Source organism: Python bivittatus, unplaced genomic scaffold, assembly GCF_059951505.1.
Source record: "Python bivittatus isolate LINGU-HERP-01145 unplaced genomic scaffold, Pbiv_v1 ctg000700_np1212, whole genome shotgun sequence".
NCBI classification, from domain to species: Eukaryota; Metazoa; Chordata; class Lepidosauria; order Squamata; family Pythonidae; genus Python; species Python bivittatus.
Window position 1 is genome coordinate 25,172,953 of NW_028277098.1, and position 21,927 is coordinate 25,194,879.

Consider the following 21,927-nt stretch of genomic DNA (forward strand, 5'->3'; position numbering starts at 1 on the left):
CAGAAAAACTAAGAATTGCTGTCATAAATAACAAATGCCTTGAAACTCATCACAGATTTCCTGTAACAGGTAGCTCAAAGGTTAAAACGGACCCCAACCAACATCTTGCAGTCATTCAGGATCCTGAATTTAAAAGATTTGGTTGTACTGTAGATATGAATGTTGCACTGAATACCTTCATACCACACAGGTATGTATTTTATAAAGACAAAATTAAATTTGTCATTTGGTAATCAAAACATTGTCACTATATTATTTGCAGATGAGGGGGAATCTGAGAAATGCATCGCTTCTATTATAATTAGGTTGCTACAGTTCATGCCCATAGATGAAACTGCTCCCATGTTGCCTTCCTTCTAAAGCTTCAGTTCTTATAGAAACTCTTTAGAGTTGCTCAGTATTCAAAGGTCTTCTGGCCTGTTCTTGGTGTATTTATATTTAATGGAAAAGCAGCTTCTTAAAAATGCGTTATATTGTGTAGATTGCAAACACCTTTAGGACTATAGCTTTCCTTAAGAAGTGTACTTGACGTGAACTGTAGTTAAACTTAGAAAAATATACTATTAGCCTTGAGTAGCTTTAAAAGGATTTATCTGATGGTCTTTGTGCCAAATTAGAATGCATCAGTTTCCTTATGATTATACATGTATTAAACTCACATTTTTTACTTGATCTAAAGATAGTCTCTTTCATTTATGATTTTTAGCAACGGACTGGCTGCAGTAGAAGAGTGTTGCAACCGGTTCCGCAAAAGAGTTGAAGAGCTAAATGATGAAAAGTTCCGACAAACAAATTACCATCAGGAGCAGGTTGAAACAATCATGGGTCACTTAAACATTGTAGTTTATACTCTTCATTCCTTATTTTTGCTGAACACATAAATCTTTATTGTATTAACCTTTTTAATGGCTTCTAGGCTATCAACTGCATTTTGGCAACAGTGAACTATGAACGACTGGCTGGTCATGGTCCTAAGCTTGGTGCTATAACTAGAAAATGTCCATTGGTTACAAGGTATTGCATCTTCTCTGTTTTAAATAAATGTATTTTTAAAATGCATGTTTTCCTGAATGATAATATATAAGAATTGTTTGCAGTCTCTTAATAGGGAAGTTTAATAATATATTTATGCTATAAACATAAAAGAGATTGAGGTTCTTTTTACCTAGGTTATATATCTAGTTTGTAAAGATACGTGCAATTCATTTATTTAACTTATTCATAAAATATCTCAATCAGCATAGCAACTCTAGGTAGTATACAACAATATAATTAATACAGATTTAAAATGAAGCAAAAAGAAAAAAATTAAGCAATAACATTAAGCATTACAAACCCACATCATGGAACAGCATAAATCCATCCAGTCCATCACAAATCATCCTGTCCCAGGGCCTGCTGAAAAAGCCAGATCTTCAAAATGTATTGAAAGGACAACAAGTTCAAGGCCATGCAGACTTCAGAGAAATGCTGTTCCAGTGGGCAGGGGCGGCCAGAGAAGGTCTATTCCTCCTTAAGCAGCAATTAAATCCAGATTTCTCTAATTAACTATACTTTCTTTTCTCAGCAATGAGGATTATCGGATTTAAAACAAGCCATAATCTTAATTTCGCTTTAAACCTTGGTTTTTTATTCTGATTCGTCTTTGTTAACTAGAAGTTCCAACTTCTAATAATATAGTTGCTAAAACGTCAGCAGTGAAGTCAGAGTTCAGTTCTTGATGTTGACAGTGATCATGATGTGATTCACATTTTGTAAATATTGAAGATATACCAGTAAAAGTAGACAGCCAACTCAACTGGATTGATAGTGTCCAGTTGTGCATTTTAAATATACATAATTAAAATTCTTCTGAAATTGCTATTTAATATTATTTTCATATGATTTTTCAACATTCCTTGTGATGATAGCCTAATTGAAGGGTAGTTAGTAATGATTTCGGGTTCTTTCAATAAAGGAAAAATGTTTGAATGCATAGGGGAAATTAAACTCATGAAGAGAGCTGGGTGGCCTATATAATGAATTAACAGCAACATGGTGATACTGTGTTACTAGTTTTGAAAATTAAAGTACAATAACAGTATGTGAGATGGTATCTGTCAGGATGTAGATAACTATATCCACAATTCAAGTGTAAAAGGATAACTAAGCTGGAAGAGAGAAAAATCAACATTACTAAGTTGCTTAGGAAAAAACACTACTTGTGTATTCTTGCAATATAATACATATAATTATTCATCTTGAAGAAACTTACTAGTCATTTGTCAGTATCCACTTCATTGCTTGGAAAGGTAATTATTGCTTGTTGCAGGTACTTTACTTACCCATTTAAAGAACTAACCCTGGACGAGGAGGAAGTTATGATGCATCAACCTGACAAAGCAAGTTATTTTATGGCCCATAATGGTTGGGTGATGGGAGATGATCCTCTAAGAAATTTTGCTGAACCAGGTTTGTGATTTTTTTTGTTAATGCAACAGAACTACTTGAATAAAGCATAGTTTTTCAAATAGTCTTCATCCATGGTCTAAACTAAAGATGATGTCTGCCAAGGACAGATTAATCTCAACCCTTCATATTGCTTGCTGTACATTTGGCTGGTATTTCAGAGACTTTCAGATGACAACACTTTGCAGATAAATTAATACAAATACATATATAATGGTGCCAGTAAAATTTAAGAAACTAGACAAGAAAAGGCATATTGCCAGATTGTCATGAATAAAATACACATATTAACTTTGGATATTCTGATTGCATATTTAGTACTGTTGCAAAATCCAGAAGAGGCACTTAATAAATAACTTTATTTTAAATATGGAATCATAGAGTAGGAAAAAGGCCTTGTAAGCATTTGGTCCAACTTCTTGCTCAGTACAGAAAATCCAGTTAGGGCATCTGTTTAGCCTGGGTAACATGGCAACAGAGAACACTTACAGATTGCCAACTAATTCTTGTGTTGAACTGGTCTTTTCTTGAAAATATTTCTCTTAACATTCAATAAATAACCACCGGTGATCTTTCTGATAGCAGTAAGAGGCACTATAGATTTAATTTTGAAATAGACTTTTCTGTTTTAGGGCATCTATAAATCCACCTAACATTGAAGGAACAGAATTACAGTCAAAAGGGTCAAGGTTAAAATGATTTTAGGTTAAATCAGCATGTGAAACATATAGAAGTATTATCAATTTAACCAAGTTTAATAATGAATAAAATAGATTGAGGATTTCATTTATGGGCAAGGAAAAAGAGAAGAAAGATGCATGCAATATCTTGTCTTTGGGTTGTCTTTCTTACTAAGAGAAGATGTTCCTGTAAAAAAAAATCAGATGTCCAGATGTAAATGTAAGAGGATCATTTGGAGCATCATAACTAATTTCTAATGAATGTAAGAATATCTTAACTTTGGGATAGCAGTTGAATTTTAATGAAGCAATATTTCATCTTGGGGCATCTATTTGATGTTGGGACATAAAAAACCATATGAGTGCATAACATTCAAATAAGGCCTAAGTGCATAATGTTCTTTTGTGTGTATCAATTTTTCAAGGATAATTTCCAAAAGAAAATCTGAGAATTGAGTTAATTCCACTTCTTTTGTAATTTGTGTATCAAGTGAATTGATTTTGGATACCTGAAAGACCTCTTGTCTCCAATCTTTTCTGCTTCCCAGTACATTCCAGTAGAGTTGGTGTGCTCCAGGTCCTCTCTATTAAATGTTGCCATCTTGCAGGACCTAGGAAGCGTACCTTCTCTGTTGCGGCCCCCACCCTCTGGAACAGCATCCCCCCCAGAGATAAGGACAGTTGTTTTTATATCTCTTTTAGTTTTGTGTGCTGCCCAGAGTCCACTGGAGGTGGGTGGTCAATAAATTTAAATTAATAATGACTTCCGCGGAAGAAACAGCGAACTGAAAATGCCTCCACTAAAAGAGCTGACAACCATGGGGGAATAAAGAACTGGTGAATAGACCAGCTCTTCGTAATTCCTCTCCAGACAAGGAGAGGACTTGATATTGCCCACAAATGCTCCAGACAGTTGCTCCTCATGAGGAGACTGCTAGACAGTGGTCCCCAGCAGGTTTAGAGCTCTGGGAGATGAGGGAATAGCCATCTTGCTCAAACCACGGTCAGCACCTTTAAAAGGACACTGGATTCACATATTTCCTTTTCTAATCGCTTTTGGAAATTGTTTGTTAACTGCTTTTCAGCTACAGGTAGTCCTCGACTGACAACCATTCGTTCAGAAACTGTTCAAAGTTACGGTGACACTGAACGAAGAGATCCACAACCGGTCTCCGAAGTTACAACCATTGCAGTGCCCCTGTGGTCATGTGGTCAAAATTCGGGCACTTGGCAGGCTGCCCGCACTTATGACTGCAGGGGCACTTCAACTCCTTTCACCCGCCTATCTCCCCATCTGTTCCCTTTTGGCCCCCTGCACTCTCTGGCCCCTGCCACCCTAGCTGACCTTCACCATCTTCTTGCTCCCACTGCTGACCAAGCGTGCCCAGCCTGGCCCTTCCCAAGGCAGCTGCTGGCCACTCAAGGCTTTCTTTCTAGAGTCATGCATGGTGGTTTCCTTGCGAGACCTGGGAAGATGGCCTCACATGGCCAGCAGCTGCCTCAAAGGGGCAGGACAGGCATGCGTCATCAACAGTGGGAGCAAGAAGACAGCAAAGGTCAGCTGGGGTGGTGGAGCACAGGGTGGCAGGGGCCTCGGAGTGCAGGATAGTAAGGGCAGCTGCAGCTGAGACTGGGCCAGGGCAGCTGCAGCTTCTCGGGGTGGCTGCGACTTCATACCATGCTGCTGTGTTGGGCTGGGGCTGCTGCTGCTTCACCCTTTGCTGTGGCTCAGGGGCTTCTTGAGCCCCAGAACCACGGTGTGCCAAAAAGCTCCTAAGCTGCAACATGGCAAGCAGCCCCAGAGCCCACATAGGGGCTGCTTGCTGCCCTGCAAGGCAGGGTGCAGGGCGGCTGAAAGGCTAGAGATTGCGGGGGAGATAGGTGGGTGGGGGGAGTTGAAGAGGAGACAGTCCCTTACCTTGCCGAGGCTAGGGACTGGAGGGATCAAGCCTGGAATGGCTTGGATTGGGATGGGTCCTTGGCTAATGACTGGTGGCATTCGGTTAACGATGGCAATGGGGATTGCCAGGATTGCCGTCACTAAGTGATGCAGTCGTGATGTGCTTTACGACCACATTGCTTAGCAATGGAAATTCCAGTCCCAATTATTGTCATAAGTTGAGGACTGCCTGCATTAGGAACCTTTGGATCAACAAATCTGAAAACACCAGATGAATTTCCTTCAATCTTTAGCAAAAGGATTAAGTGACTACAGATCCAGATGGATTTAAAATAAGATTTTGGAATTAATTATAAGAATCCTTTCCATGGGAAAATACTTTTGTTTTCAATTCATTTTTTTAAAAAAATGACAGGGTGGGACTTTGAAGGTTGGACACTAGAGGGAACTAGAAGGAACTATAGATTACAATTAAAGGAGAAGAACACTTAAATTTGACAAATACAGTATGAAGTAAAGTATTTTAACATTGGCCATATGATTGGACATAGGATATTTTTGAATAGTGGACCCAGAAGTTAATTTTAAGAGTGTCTGCCTCTATAGATAGACTGTGTTTAAAAGATGTTATGGAAGAGGAACAAGTTTTACCTGACAAGACTGAGACTGATCTGAAAGTGGATTTAAAAATGAGAGGCTACAAGAACAATATGGAAAAAGATCCTACACTCGACATACAAAAGAAACCAGCTGACATTTTAATAATTAAAAGGGATATACAAATAACAAACCAAGAGAGTGAGCTGAATAATTTTCCTATATTAGATTTACAAAAGAGGCTTGTTAAAGCTTTGAAGAATGTTGTGAGAAGGGATAGAGAAAAAATGAAAAGAAATCAAGTTCTAGGACATTATTTGAAGGGACTAAAGATCAAGATTGTTAAAAGTAAAAGGAAGGAATATAAAGTTGGTTTATTTGATCAAGGTTAAAATAGATACGTTGTTATCTCTGGTACCCTTAATGGACTTTTGCTGACATCAGGACTGAAACGACAAGGTTTTAAGGATTTATCTATAGATAAGGGAAGAAGAGATCATTTGTTGTGTTTGAAGAGAAGGTGGTAAGTTACTAAAATTGTTTATACTTGTGATAAAGGAGAAAGTAATTTCTTTATATATTTCTTTTCTTTTTCTTTATTATTTTTTCTTTTCTTTTTTCTTTTCTGCACCTTCTATTTCTTTTTATTATTTTATTCTTTTTAGTTTGTATTAGTTTTTATTGTTGCAATTGTAATTTTATTAAACTTACTATAAAAATAAATTTAAATTAATAATAATTTTAATATGAGTAAGAATATTGAGACCACAACTATTGTATTGTACCTAAATTAGATTTTCCTTTATATAGGCTCAAATGTCTACCTGAGAAGAGAACTTATTTGCTGGGGTGATAGTGTCAAGCTGCGTTATGGGAATAAACCAGAAGATTGCCCATATCTTTGGGCTCACATGAAAAAATATACTGAAATTACTGCTAAATATTTCCATGGAGTACGTCTGGACAACTGCCACTCCACTCCTCTTCATGTGGCTGAGGTATAGAAAAATACATTTATACATAGTTATTTATTATATTAGAAAAATATATCTGTACTGGATGGAAATGATAGCTTTGATACCACATTGTAAACCCATATTTACACTGCAGATATGCATCATATATTTTGTTTTACACTTCTTACTTTTTTGCTGCATGGCTACAACTCTTTGATAAACTTCCTGGAGGTTGGATATTTTTAGTTATTGGGGGGGAACTTTTCATCTCTGTGTCAGAACAGGGGAGCCCTGTACTTAGACTCTTACTATGTTCAATGGAGACTTACTACAAATAATATAAAATATTAGCACAGTTCTAGGCAAGTGTACTGTACTCAGAAGTATCCCACTGAGTTCAGTGGAGCTTGCTCTTGCATAATTGTATAGAAGTGCTACCTGAGTCACATTGACATGCTTAAGTTAGATTTTTTTTTTTTTTGGAATTTGTAATCATCCTGACCCTAATAATTGTATGTAGGGTGAATCAGAAATAATACTTAGTATTTATTTACAATTACCAAAGGTTTGAAAATGTTTTATGTTAGTCATTTTTATAGTAATCATGTAAAGTAAGCAGTGGTTATTAAACCTGTAGTGCCAATAATGGTTAAATCTGAGAGATAATAGTGATCTTTCAATAGTAGAATGTCACTTCAGTTATGTTGGTATCATTCTAAAAATGCTCACATTTTTGTGTAAAAGAATCTGAAACCAGTGTAATGTTAGACCAGGAGAAAATATCCTGTTTGGATATACCCTGAAATGTTGGATTTTAGCTTAGCTATAAAGTTAAGCCTGATTAAATGCTATTGAAAGCAGTGAAATTTAAGATAAGAACAGCTAATCTGACTGCAGCAGATTCAGTTCCTCATGTGCAAACTATGCCATAGACAGGACTGCCTCTCTTTTGCCCATACAGTCTTCCTCACATTATTTGCTTTTAACCATGATTTAATGTTCTTTTTTTCCATGAGGCAAAGTTAGGACAGGGGAAGAAAGCCTAATGTCTTCAAGATGTTTTCAATTTCATTTCCCATCAACCACAGCCACCATGATCTATAACAATAGATTGAAATCCAAAACATCTGAAGAACACTGCCTGCCTCTGCTTTAGGTACTAGACTAGGAAGATCCAGGTTCTCTTGTCACATAGCCATGAAGCTCCGTAGGTGATGTTGAGTTATCATGCTCTATCTAACCAGTTTATTGGGTTGTTGGCAGAATAAATAGGGATGCTGCTGCTGAGATTTTCGATGAAAAAGTAGGACGCAAATGCAATTTATTTAATGAAAATGTTCATTTCAATTCTAACTAGGATTAAGGTTATGCAGAATTATGCTTTGGCCTTGGCATGCAAATTATTATTCTAAAAAGCCTGGTTAACTTTAAACTAGAATACTATATTATACTATACAGGTAGTCCTCACTTAACAACAGTAATTGGAACTAGAATTTCCATTGCTAAGTGATCTGGTCATTAAGCGAGGACCTCACATGATTGTGACTTCCGACTTCCTGCCAGCTTCCCCATTGACTTTGTTTGTGAGAAACTGGCAGGGAACGTCACAAATTCCAATCACATCACTGTGGGATGCTGCAATGGTTGGAACTTCGAGGACTGGTCATAAGTAGCACTCATTCAGCACCATCACAGGTTTGAATGGTCACTGAATGAATGGTTGTTAAACGAGGACCACCTGTACTGCACCGTTTGAATACTGAAGGAATGATAAATGAATTATTCCTTAAGCAAATCAAAAAATTATGTGAATGATACCAGAATAAAGTGGCATCTCTCTATCATTCTTCCCATTTTAATTAACGTTTCTAGTCGCCACAGAATTGGCGACAATTAAGTGAGGATTAAAAAAAAATGTTTATATATTATTATTGTGGGAACCATAGTAATTAGGGAATAATAGAATGGATGTCCTATATTTGTCAGAAATGCATGTGCTGTAAGAAAGCACTTTTTAAAAAAAATGTGTTACGATCTGTAGGAGATGCTGGCAGCAGCCAGGTCTGTCAGACCTAATCTTTATGTGATAGCTGAACTCTTCACGGGCAGTGAGGTCATTGACAATGTCTTTGTCAACCGCCTTGGAATTACCAGTCTGATTAGAGGTACCATTAAAAAAATGTTTGAAAGGTTTGTTGCAGGATTGCTGTGTTTATATAAAGTCAAAGTCTCTACGTGGAACTAATTTTGTGTTTTTATTTGTATTTATTCTTGTATCCTTGGCCAATTCAAACATCTTTCCCTATACCCTTTTGATTTTCTCTTCCATCTCATTCTTCATTCCTTGTCCTTGGGCTAACTTTCTTAAACCTTCATAACTGAACCTTTTGGGTTCTTAAACCTTCGGCTTCCTAATTTGGTTATGCTGTGTGGCATTTTTCCCTGACCTCCAAATCCATGCCTAGCTTTGCATCCTTTCTTTTCTTCTGTTCTCCCTTTTTCTGTCTGTGGCTTCCTTGGCTGTGCTTCTTGCAGTATATGATGGACACAGCTAGAAAATTACGGCCCAGCTTATATGTAGTGGCTGAACTGTTCACTGGAAGTGAGGAGCTGGACAATATCTTTGTGAATAAACTGGGCATTAGTTCTTTAATAAGAGGTAGGCTTGCTTTAAATTGCTCTTTTATTTAGTCTTGTTACTATGCATGATTTGCTGTGAGTGAAGGACACGAATGTGCAAAATGTTGTTTGCATTCCTTTTTTATAAACGTGTGATAGTGCAACCAACATTGTTTCGTCATAATTATAGATGAAAATTAGAAGAAGGTGGAAGTAGTGATGACCACTTTCTCATAACTCTCACTATAAATAGGGATATATCTTTGTATAAATGTTCTATTACAACTCATATGAACAACACATATATCTTGTTTGGTGCAAATGTGATATACTTTATCCCCCTAATCATGGCTAAAAAAAAGGGATAAGCTGTCAGGTCAGATAGTTGGCTGTATTCACAGTTTATGAGGCATTACTTTAACATGGTTTGTAAAACAAGTCATAGTGGTTAGGATATATTGGAACTGTGCCACATTCCCTGTTACTGAAGGCTTGAAAAAGGCAATCCCTACTTAAGAATGTATGTGGAATTAACCACAATTAAACTTGGTGTTGACATTGTTAATCTTAAATGCTTGATAGAGTAGGAAATGGGAGGGATGTAGCATATTACCAATCATTTGATCAGGATGGCCAAGAGATTGGCTATGTTGTTTTTGAAATATATTAAAACCACATGACAGTTGTATTTGATAAATACATTCTTGTTGGACTATGAGGCTTTGGCTTGTGCAAATGCTGCTTTTATCATGCAAGTACCTCTGGACAGAGATCTGCCAATGCTATCTTAAAATTCTTTTGCTGTAAGGGAGGATCTTACTTTCCAGCTGCACTCGAACTCTTTTAAGCCAAGTCGTTAGCTCAGCTGCTCTATGGGACTCTAGCTGGCCCCCCATCCTCACGTTTCACACCTCTGGAAAGAGTGCAGTCTAAATTCATCATGATAAAAGTTGAGTCAAAAGTGTGCCTAGCCTCTCTAAACCTTTGGCTAAAGATCAACTTTTATCCCAAAGGCCTAGCACCTCTCATTCTTCAGGATAACTTTCAATCCACATGGATTAAGGCCATCGACTTTAATCTTTTAAAGCTAGGCTATTCCCCATCCTCAGTTCTCAAAATGGAATACAACCAGGCCAAACAAGAGCTGAAACAAAGGATAAAGGATACAGAGCGGCAAGCAGATCTAGGGAAGGTTCTATCCTTCCTGTCTCCAGCGCACAATAAATATATCGTCACTGCTGCCAGTTATCTTACACGGCTTGAAACACCCAGCCATCAGAAAGCCTTTTCTTTAGCTCGATGCCATGCTCTCCCCTCTGCAGTATTGGAAGACAAATATTAAAAAATACCATTGGCCGTAAGGCTTTGTCCTTGTGACTCCGGAGAGGTAGAAACCACAGACCATGTCCTTCTTCGCTGTGATTTCTACAGAGATCTTCGAACCAAACTCATGTTACCTCTGACTAGTAAATATCCTGGTCGCCCACATTCAGACTGTATGCAAATGCTGCTCATAGATGAAAAGCCTGTTATCACAGTGCAGGTAGCCAGGTTTTGTGCTGCAGCAATGAAGATTCGCCAGACCCTGATGGGCTAATTTATGTAATGTATTTTATGTAACAGTAATTTATTTAAATTTTTATATATTAACATACTGGCAATTTTAGATACTTAAATTTTACATTTTATATTTAACATAATCTTAGTGACTGTATTTTCACCTAGTATAGGCTGCACCTTAGATTGCATCCATAGAGTTTAGTTAGTTTATAAATGTATTTTAATTTAATTTTAACTTTTAATTTTATTCTATCCTAGGTTGCTATGATTTTAAGATAGACTATGTATATTTTCACAGAGCATCATCCTTCTTGTACTGGTCCAAGACCACAATAAACTTTGATTTGATTTGATTCATGCAAGTATACAAAGATTTTAATCTCAAGATAGTGCACATTAAGTCCTGCATCACTATTAGTTATGCCCAAAATGGAAGTTCCATCAAAAGGTTAGGCAAGGTATTTTGTTGTTCTTCCAACTCATTTTGTTCTTTGAATCCTTTAGTCAGGAAAAGCATGAATGCAGTATTCACTGGCTTGAACGGATGCTGCTCGTGCATGTCTTAGGCCTCAGGAAAAGCAGAGCTTTCATATGTATTGGGATATAGGGTTCTATTGACTGTGATTACAAGTCAGGGTTTATGCCTGGAGTGACTATGAGTTCCAAAAATTTCATGTTCTGATTAATGAATCTAGAAATTAATGCTTATTTAAAGGGGTTGGTTTTATTGTTCTGCAGAAGCAATGAGTGCCTACAATAGCCACGAGGAGGGCAGGTTAGTCTACCGCTTTGGTGGAGTACCAGTTGGATCTTTTGTTCAGCCACGTTTGAGGCCTTTAACACCTGCTATTGCACATGCACTCTTCATGGATATTACACATGATAATGAATGTCCAATTCAGGTAAGCACTGGCACTGTAAAGCTGTATCATTGTTCAAGGCATAACTTTAAAGATCTTATAAATATTATGCATTGAGGAGTTTAATCCTTGTTTTGACTCCTTCATAATAACTACCTAATCCTATTTTAATATGTATGGACTTTTAATTGCATACTAGAGGTGATAATTTAATGTGAATGCTGAATGCAAATTAAACTTGAAACACACAAATACAGATACTCCTCAAGTTATGACCACTCGTTCAGCGACCGTTCAAAGTTTTGAAGGCACTGAACAAGGAGTACTTATGATCGGTCCTCAAAGTTCCGGCCATCACAGTACCCCTGTAATCATGTGATCGCAATTTGGGTACTTGGCAACCGGCTTACGCTTATAACAGTTGCAGTGTCCTGCGGTCATGTGGTCACTATTTGCGACCTTCTCTGCTGGCTTCCCATAAGCAAAGTCAACATGGAAGCCAGCAGGGAAGATCACAAGTCACTCTCGTAAGTCACTTGCACCACTTTTTCTCCCAAGGAACCCCACTATGGAGTACGAGATCCCAGGAATCCCGTATCCATAGCACCCGCCCAAACTCTGTAGTACATGCCTGCCCACAGCACCTCCACCCACCTGCGCTCTGTAGTGCACCTGCCCACAGCACCCGCAGCCCGCCTGCAGTCCCTAGCACCTGCCCATGGCCCTCACCAGCCCAACTGCACTCCCTAGTGCCTGCCTACAACATCCCCCTGTGGCACCCACACACCCATCCACACTCCTCTCCTGGGGCTCCCACCTCTTCCTGCTTAATGACCTGCATGATACTGGGGTTACCACGTGTCCAAATGGTTCACCATATTACAAGAGCAGCAGATGATAGTTTTTACATAGAAATCTGGCTAGTCAGGGTAAGAAGTTTTACTTAGCTTTCTCTCTGTTCTGCTGGTTTTTTATATCTTGGAAGCTTTTTCTGTCTGGAGGACAGCCAGATCACAGGAGTTCCAACGTGTAGCAAACAGACAATGGAGACAGCTGCTTTGCTGATTTTTTTCAAGCAGAGGCCCTCTGTGAAAATAATCTAGCTCTGTATTTTTTATATTGATCTGGAACCTGGAATAGATTGCCTTATTGATTCTAGATTTGTAACATACACAATTTTCTGTAAACCAGGGCTTAAGAGTTTATCTTCCCATGCTCTCCTACTTGGCATATAAATAGGATATATCATGTGAGCTGAAGCAGCAAATAGTGCATCTAAGGCTCATGTGAATGAGACATATGAAAGCCAAAGACTGTTACCTTTGTCCTGCATTCTACTCTGTACTTTCCCTGTGTGCCAAATTTCACTGTAAATCAGCATTAGTAAAATTACATGCCCAAGGTAAATAATCTGGACATCAGCTCCCATCACCTAGCAAGCATGCTACCAAAGGCGAAGGATTGAGGGAACTTAGGACATCAGGCTGGCTTCTTTTCCTGTTGTGCTGGGTGGCACGTAGTCATGAACATAAAATACCCCACTTCTTTTTGAGAATTATTCAGTTTTTTCTATATGCAGCACATGGCAGCCCTTCTCAACCTATTGTTCTTAGATGCAGTGGACCGAATCTTATAATTCTTGGCCAGCATCTGTTGACTCCAATGTTATGGGGTTCCTCCTACTCCCAAGAATCATGAAGATCATAAGGAAATACCCTGGGATGGAGCCTAGGGCCTAGAACAGAAGGAGGGACTTGCTGGAATTCAGGAGAGCTGCTTTGACCACTGGATTTGACCATTTTATCCCTATTTCTTATTGCTAGCATCGATCTGCTTATGATGTCCTTCCCAGCTCGATCATCGTTTCCATGGCCTGCTGTGCTACAGGAAGCACCAGAGGGTATGATGAACTAGTGCCACATCAGGTATGTGTTTAAACAGTGTACTCCTTGTACATGTTGGAATGATCAAGATCTGTTTATGCAGGTTCCAATAATATCCTGTTTAGGTTACTGTAGTGTGTTATGATAGAATTACTTCTGACATTAGTTCTCATGTTTAGTGCAGCAGGTAGGGACCAACATTTTGATTGCTCTTGCTCACGCAGATTGTTTCATCAATCCTACAAGGTTCACTCACTACCTATTCACTTCATAGACAAGTCAGAGTGCTGGTCCTGTGCCTAGTTATAAGTACATGAAAAATAAAACTAGTAATATAAGATTGCTATCATTAGGAAAAGAATAAAACAACCAGTGCTTATCAAAACTCAAACATCTTAGGCACAAATTACTTGAAAGAGTGTTTATTCCCATGTGTCAGGCCTTCATAACTTGATCAATCTAAAGTCATTGGCAGATGACCATTCTTTAAAGTTAAATAAATAGCATTCAAGTTATACAGGTAGTCCTCAACTTACAACCATAGTTGGGACCAGAACTTCCATCACTAAGTGATAAGGTTGTTAAGTGAGTCGTGCCAGATTTTATTACTTTTTTTGCCATGGTTGTTAAGTGAGTCACCACAGTTGTTAAATGAATCCAGCTTCCCCCATTGACTTTGCTTGTCAGAAGCCCCCTGGGAAGGTTGCAAATGGCAATCACATGACCCTGGGACACTGCAGCCATCATAAATACATGCCATTTGCCAAGCACCCAAATTTTGATCACATGACCACAGGGACACTGTGACAGTCGTAAATGCAAGGACTGATCATAAGTCACTTTTTCAGCACCATCGAAACTTCGAATGGTCATTAAATGAATGGTCATAAGTCAAGGACTACCTGTAGATGTCAAGCAAAACCAATTTTTAATGATCCAGGTGCTTAGAAACATTTTTCATGTATTTTAAAGCTCCTAACTTTTAATTGAACTTATTTCAATTTTTTGTAATAACCTTTTAAATAATAAGAGGCAATATAGAAAAATTCTAAATATTGAAACATATGTACAATATGTTCTGTAGAATTTCTTTGATCATAGAAAAATGATGAATTGCTATTTTTCCATTTATTGGCAGATATCTGTGGTCTCTGAAGAAAGATTTTATGCAAAGTGGAATCCAGCAGCAACACACTTAAAAGCTGGTGAAGTTAATTTCAAGACTGGAATTATAGCAGGAAGGCTGGCTATCAACAGATTACACCAAGAGCTGGGAGCTAAAGATTTTAATCAGGCAAGAACTGGGTCAGCTTGTGTTGTGGTTAGGAGAGATGGGAGATAGGAAACAATTAAACCAGACACCATGGCTTGATGCCTTGTTTGCATATAGTGGACTAAATCATAAAGTAGTTGTGGTTTGGCTTAGTGAGATGTGCAGGTTTGGCTTAGCGAGATGTGCAAATCTGTCTTAAGACCTATACCATAGTTAATTATCAGCAGCAAAAACAATTTAAACCCACAATTACTTGTCTATGAGCACTAGCTTATTATAATCATGGCTTGTCATCAGGTTGGAAGTCGAAATCCTGATTTATTCCTGATTTGGGTTTTTGCTTTGCCAATTTTTCCCCGACCACTAGCAAAGAAACCAAGAAACAGATTATTAATATTGAACCAATCATGATTATTTTATTCATTTGAAAGCCCAAAATTGGTGTTTTCCTGTCTAGGAACAAGGTAAACAAAAGTGAATTCTTATGGGTCTTGGTTAAAGGAATGAGATGCTAAATGTGCATTTAAAGCTAAAATCCAATATGATCTTACTGATTGCCTAATTGTATGAATATTTCTTCTGATTGTGCATCTCACTATCTTTATCCCTTGCACATTAAAAACATTCATGAATGTCCTCTTGTTCATGGATTCTGAAAATTGTAACACCTGCCTTAAGATGCCCTAAATGAGAATTGCAATATGAGTGGTATTCATTTAAAATATACTCATCATCTAATTTTTTTCTTAAAATGCATTTTAGGTGTTTGTAGACCAAGTTGATGAAGATATTGTGGCTGTGACCAGACATTGCCCTAATACACACCAGTCTGTTGTGGCTGTTTCTCGAACAGCTTTCAGAAATCCTAAGACTTCCTTCTATAGTCAAGAAGTTCCTCAGATGTGTATTCCAGGTAACCTTATCAATCCCAAGCAAGATTTATAAATTAGATGTTTCTATCCCTGTTCTGTCTTTCCAGCAAGTTTAAAAGATAGCAGCTGGCACAATACTGCCAGGCAGTATTAATGATTGCCCATATTTTGTGGCATGATCCTTCTTTCTAGAGTTCTTGGAATAAATGAGCCATCTCTCAAGAACATGTGCACAGACACATGTACTATTACACTATTCAGTTCTTAGTACAGATATTTTAGTATATTGAGGCAACTTACTGAGATATCTGCTTTGATGCTTGAATTTCTCATGAATTATATTTATAATTTATAATTTATAAATTTATAATAATTTATAATTATATTGGATGAACATCCTTTGGAGAAATATTTCAGTATCTAAAGTTTAAAATTTTAACAGTATTAAGCAAGTATAGATTCTAAGCCAAAATCAGTTACAGTGACCACCAGGAGACACCACATGACTGGTTTCATCATGTAACCAGTTGATACAGAAGTAATTTAAAACCTAGTACATGGGAGCATGAGATAACATAACATATGAATGCCTCTTCTCTGAGAGCCTTAAGGGAAGGTGGACCATTTGGATAGCTTAAGCCAAAATCATTCCTTGATTTACGGAAAATGATAACGATTTTAAAGTTTTTCTACTGCTGTTTGTTAATGCTAGTTGATAGTATTCCGGCATAGAAGAAAGGCTTCACCATATTTTGAAATACAGAGTTGAACATAGAATGAATGTAAAGGAGGATAAAAAACAATAATAAGTAAGATTAGAAAAATAGATACTGTATTGCATTTAGGTATAAGTGCATACCAAATAAAAATACAATATGAGAATTCATATGACCTCCCATCTTAATCTCTGTTCCTGACCTGGAGTTCAGTAATAACCACATCTGTCAAATCTTAGATAAGTCTGTAATTGCTCCTCATTGGTACAAAGTAACTTCTTAAAACTAAAATCAGGCAATCTTGCATTCTGGCTAATGAATATCAAGGAGCTGATATATTGTATGGCTGGCTAATACTTACTGTCCTCTACTAATTGTAATTATGACATTTTTGCTCACTGTGGCATGAGAGTTGTTTTTTCTTACTCCTTCCATAGGCAAAATTGAAGAAGTGGTTTTTGAAGCTAGAACTGTTGAGAGAAATGCGGGTCCTTATAAAAAGGATGAGCATACAATCAATGGATTGCCTGACTATACTGTTGAACTCCGAGAACACATTCAGGTTAGTTCTCTCTCTCTGAAATTCTAACAGTTACCTTAAAAATGTGGACTACATTCAGCTGTTTTTCTTCTCTTGGTAGCTCAAGGAAAGTAAAATAATAAAGCAAGCTTCAATTGCCACAAAAGGTCCAAATGAATTTGTTCAGGAGATAGAATTTGAAAAGCTTACACCAGGGAGTGTGATCATATTTAGGTAAAAAGCAATGATTTCTACCAATTGCACAAAATATTTGATGAATTTATATGGAGTTTATTGGAATCCAAAGACTAACACCTCTTGTTTGGTGCTAATATTTGTAGAGTTAGCCTTGATCCAAAGGCACAAGATGCTGTAGGAGTACTTCGTAATCATCTAATCCAGTTCAGTCCTCACTTTAAATCTGGAAGTCTGCCTGATGATGGTTCAGAAGCTATACTGAAAACTCCCTTTTCAGTGTAAGTTTATTTCTACATTGAAACTTAAGAAAGCAAGAAGAGGAAAAGTTATATAAATGTGTTCCTTGCTTACTCTATAAACATGTCCTGCATTCAAAATAGTCGTGAAGAATTAGTAACACAATAGCATGTGCAGCAGTAGATATATTGTCAGTTTTGTCTATTAATACTTTAGACCTTAGAGAAACAGGTAAAGATTACTAAGACATTCAGGGTCATATACACTTTTTTGACAGGAAGTCTCATTCAGATTATTCAGACTTTTGCATCAGTGTGCTTAGCAATAACCTCTTGCTGATCTTGTTCAAAGAACGTTGTTGTCTCTAAGACTGAACTGCATATTATGGTGAATATGTCAGCACAATTGTCTGTAAGTGACATGGATATTTTTCTTTAAATGTCATTGGTAGGATATATTCATCCACCATAGGATCACAACAGGGCTGGAGAGGAAAATTTAATCTTTCCCCCTCCCCAGTGCAGCCCTAGTGAAACCCGCCCATCCCAGTTCAAGAGGAAAACTCCTTTTTGCATTTTCTTCCTGAGCAAATAACAGCTAGAGATTATATTGTTGGAGCTGTAGTGCAAGAGGCAATATTTTTAAAATAACTACAAGATTACCACATTATTTTCTCCCTTGTAGACTGATTGAATTATAATATGCATCTGTGTTTTAGCTGAACAGAGAGATCAAAATGTGTATTTCGGAATGACAAATATAAGATTCACTTTCATGCATCTCGAACTGACAAGCAGTAATCATCTCTTGATGAGAACTGAATAAAGCTCGGTAATAGAATTTTTGAAGAACTCATCAGTGTGCCTGCGTCTTGAATGTGTCCTGTCACCTCATCCTCTACTTACTGTGAACCATGGCCTAAATATTATGTAGCAACATAAATCTTACATTAGACCCATCATTTTTGTATGCTTGTAACATAGCTAATTTCTGGCTCTTTCTCAGTATTGCATCAAAATTAACATTGGCAGACCTAAATCAAGTACTATATCGTTGTGATGCAGAAGAACAAGAGGATGGTGGAGGATGTTATGACATACCAAACTGGACACCTCTTAAATATGCAGGCCTTCAGGGTAAAAATCTGTTTGCGTTTTTTGTATCAAACTAATTGATAATTAATATATCTTTATTCCATTTCAACCTTTAACCTTCTGTGTGCTTTTATTCTTAGCCAAGGTCCATACTTAACACTTTTTTGGATGAGCAGGGCCAGGAACCTCTCTGATATTTTTCCCTCTTTTTATGTGGGGGGGAGTTTGGGGTTTTCCAATGTTTTTTAAACTGCATTATGCCTACTTTAAAGCCTGTGCTACAGTTCTTGAGTATTTCCATCTCAAAATAGCAGAAACTTTCCAAAATCTGGATCAGAGGTTCAGAGGCCAGAAAAATGACTTGGTGACCTCATGTGACATATGCCTGCTATAAGCAAAATAGAACTTAATTTCCATGCAATCTAGTTTGATCAGTACTTAATAATACTTCCATCCTGTTTTAATTTCCTGTTTCTAGGCTCTGTAGCAGTTAGTAGAACAGAAAAACACTAGACCATTACCCAAAGTTAGTGGGCTACCATCTAGTACACACACACAAACCCTAGTTGTTCCATTGACAATGATATATTATTGATTATTTAAACTTTTCAAACTAACTTTAAACTTTTGAAAACTTAAAGTTTCAGTGTTCAAAATATGAAAACTGATTTGATATCCTTGTTTGACAGGTTCTCATAAATCACAATTATAAGCTAATAAAATTCAGACATAAGTCTAAAAACTATGGCCTTTTTTGTTGTCATGTCTTCCTATAGCCTAATTTGCAGAATATTTTCAAACCTGAGCCTTAGAAGAAGTTAAGATTTTTATATGGGTTTCTGGCTGGCTGAAGTGGGTAATAGGCAGCATATTATACTTTTAATACATAGTTGGAGTGTGTGCTAAAACCAAAGAGGGGTGTTTCTTTTCGAATCTATATAAACTTCCTAATTTATTTTTCTTTTAATTGAATTTAGATATTCGTTTTTTTCAGAAACGTACAAACATCAAAGCTGTTTTGTTTTTATTCTTGAAATCTCAGTATGATTTAAGGCATATAAATATGATAAATAAATAAATAACATGATGCTTGTCATAGTTTCATGACCTGTAATGTAAAACCATGTTTCTGTGGATCCTCAGGAATAATGTCAGTGATGGCAGAAATACGACCAAATAATGACTTGGGCCATCCTTTCTGCGGTAATTTGAGAGCCGGAGATTGGATGATTGACTATGTGAGCAATCGCTTAATTTCCCATCCTGGAGTTTGCTCTGATGTAAGTTAAACTTCCTAAAGATAATTCTCTTTGTATGTAGATATTCATTTTTATGTGTTAACTTACTTGATGAACTCTTCTTATAAACTTGAAAACTTATAAATTATTTGGGAAACTTTGCATAATGACTTAATATGAATTAAAGTAACTTTCAACACCTGTTATTAATAATAGCAACTTTAAATTTAGTACTACAGTTTGTTTCCTTCAAATATTAGGTTGGGAAGTGGCTGAAAGCAATGTTTGTCTACTTGAAGCGGATCCCTCGTTATCTCATTCCATGTTATTTTGATGCCATATTAGTGGGTGCATATACTACACTTCTTGACTTGGTTTGGAAACAGATGTCCAGGTATGTTTTTACTAGTACAGCTATAGAAAGCTGGAACATGATACTGCTGGGTTGTGTCAGGCACAAAGAGTGGTATACACTTCTGAATGTTTGATTTGTTTTTCTTGAAAAGCACAAGGTGACTCATTATGGCCCACAGGGGTAATCTTGACTGTATTCAAAAATCATTTCCTGTATCTTCTACTGTATATTTATTAAAATAAAATAGTAGAACAAATCCACACATGTCTGTTCATAACAAGGCATCTCTTAATTTCTGCTTGATAATGCTTAGTCAAATGTATATGCAAAGTATCCTCACTGAAAAATAATGTGTTTAAGTTGACATAGAATGTCAGTTTTATGTGTGGTGACTAATAAGTGATAGCTCATTCACACATCTTTTATTTGATGCTGTAATCAGTGAACTGACGGTATACTGTTCATAATTAATGAGTTTTTTCAAGACCATATAATGTCCATGACACCAGTGACCATGTTATCCTTCTGGGCTGTCTGGAAGGGTTGGATCTGTGGGACACTATTTGCGGTGGTCCCTGTCTTTCCTGTTGGAACATCTGATGAAGGTGCTTCTTGGGGACTACTGTTTGTTGACTTGTGGTTCCCCTCAAGGTTTATCTTGTCACCAGTGCTGTTCAACATCTAGATGAAAGCAGTCAGCACCCTTAAATGTTGTCTTAATCTTGATAATGGATTGGATGAGGGGGAACAAACTGAAATTAAATCCAGACAACCCTGGATTGCTATTGGATTCAGGAACTGTTTTGGATAAAATTGCATTCTTCTAGAAAGAGTAGGTTCACAAATTGGGGTTGGGGTTCTTGAGCCCTAGCTGTCAGGCTTCACCTAGGCTCAGCAATCGGTCAGGTATCCAGGCACTTAATTCTTAATTCTACTCTTAGCTAGACTTGGCAGAAGACTCCCAGATGTGACTTGGATAAGTTAAAAGCTTCATTGCAGATAAGAATAAAGCCACAAACATAAATTGTGGTTGCCCACTGACGTTTTTTAAGGTTTAAACCTAGGCTTTTTCCTCTGCTCTTCCAACTTAATGGATACTTAGTAAGTCTCTTGATGGTCTTAGGAGGCTGAGATATTTTTACATATTAGTCCTCTCAAGATTGGGAACTCCTGGTTCAGGCCTCCCCATCTTCCGCTGTCACTAGTAGTTAATGGCTGTGGGAAGAGCATGTTTGCACAACTACGGCTAGTGCATCAGCTGTGATCCTGAGCTGGTCAGCCTTGGTCTGGTCAGCTGGTCCATGCTTTGTTTACAATCTGTCTTGACTACCGCACAATACTCAATGTGGGGATGCCCTTAAGAAGTGGCTGGAAATCACTGTTTGTGCAAAATGCAGTGACCAGACTGTTAATCAGTGGAAAGTACAAATATAACATGCTGTTTGTACTGAAAGAATTTTACTGGTTGTCAGGCACAATTTAAAATGTTCGTGTTGGTTTTTAAAGCCCTAAATTAGCCTGATTATCTGAGGGACTGTCTCACCCAGTATGAATCTGCCCAGTTAAATAAAAGGATAGGATCTTTTGAAGTTCCCCCCACCCATTGCCAGAGGTTTAGCTATCTTGTACACAGGAGGTGTGATTATTGGATGCTCTCCCTAAGGAAGTGTGTTTGGCTCCCACTCTTCCAGCATTTAGGAAATTGGCAAAAATACACTGTTTTTGCCAGGGTTCTAGTTGTTAATTACAGTACAAAGTTGTTTTAATGGACTAATTGGAAATATCTTTATACATTTCCATGACATAGAAGAGGTCTTTGTGTCATTTTTCTGATAACGTCATCATGCAGTCATGCATACATTACAACATTATGCAAATTATATAGATTAATGCAGATGATAGAATTTGACATGATTATAC

The 21,927-nt window shown here is 37.3% G+C and overlaps 1 protein-coding gene across 3 annotated transcripts in view; it reads left to right on the forward strand.

Annotated features, from left to right (window-relative positions):
* AGL (amylo-alpha-1,6-glucosidase and 4-alpha-glucanotransferase) overlaps window positions 1–21,927 on the forward strand; it is a 56,856-nt gene that overhangs the window by 11,913 nt on the left and 23,016 nt on the right. For 2 of the 3 annotated variants that reach the window (XM_007421977.4, XM_025175464.2), the window contains exons 8-23: window positions 70–190; window positions 707–809; window positions 917–1,014; window positions 2,312–2,451; window positions 6,436–6,623; window positions 9,118–9,241; window positions 11,500–11,663; window positions 13,445–13,546; window positions 14,643–14,798; window positions 15,540–15,690; window positions 16,803–16,927; window positions 17,007–17,119; window positions 17,227–17,361; window positions 18,326–18,456; window positions 19,558–19,694; window positions 19,913–20,046. In XM_007421977.4, the coding sequence (XP_007422039.1) occupies window positions 70–190; window positions 707–809; window positions 917–1,014; window positions 2,312–2,451; window positions 6,436–6,623; window positions 9,118–9,241; window positions 11,500–11,663; window positions 13,445–13,546; window positions 14,643–14,798; window positions 15,540–15,690; window positions 16,803–16,927; window positions 17,007–17,119; window positions 17,227–17,361; window positions 18,326–18,456; window positions 19,558–19,694; window positions 19,913–20,046 (2,122 nt within the window). Of the gene's footprint in view, window positions 1–69; window positions 191–706; window positions 810–916; window positions 1,015–2,311; window positions 2,452–6,435; window positions 6,624–8,623; window positions 8,748–9,117; window positions 9,242–11,499; window positions 11,664–13,444; window positions 13,547–14,642; window positions 14,799–15,539; window positions 15,691–16,802; window positions 16,928–17,006; window positions 17,120–17,226; window positions 17,362–18,325; window positions 18,457–19,557; window positions 19,695–19,912; window positions 20,047–21,927 lie in introns of all 3 variants that reach the window. The other variant, XM_007421978.4, reaches the window with a different exon arrangement.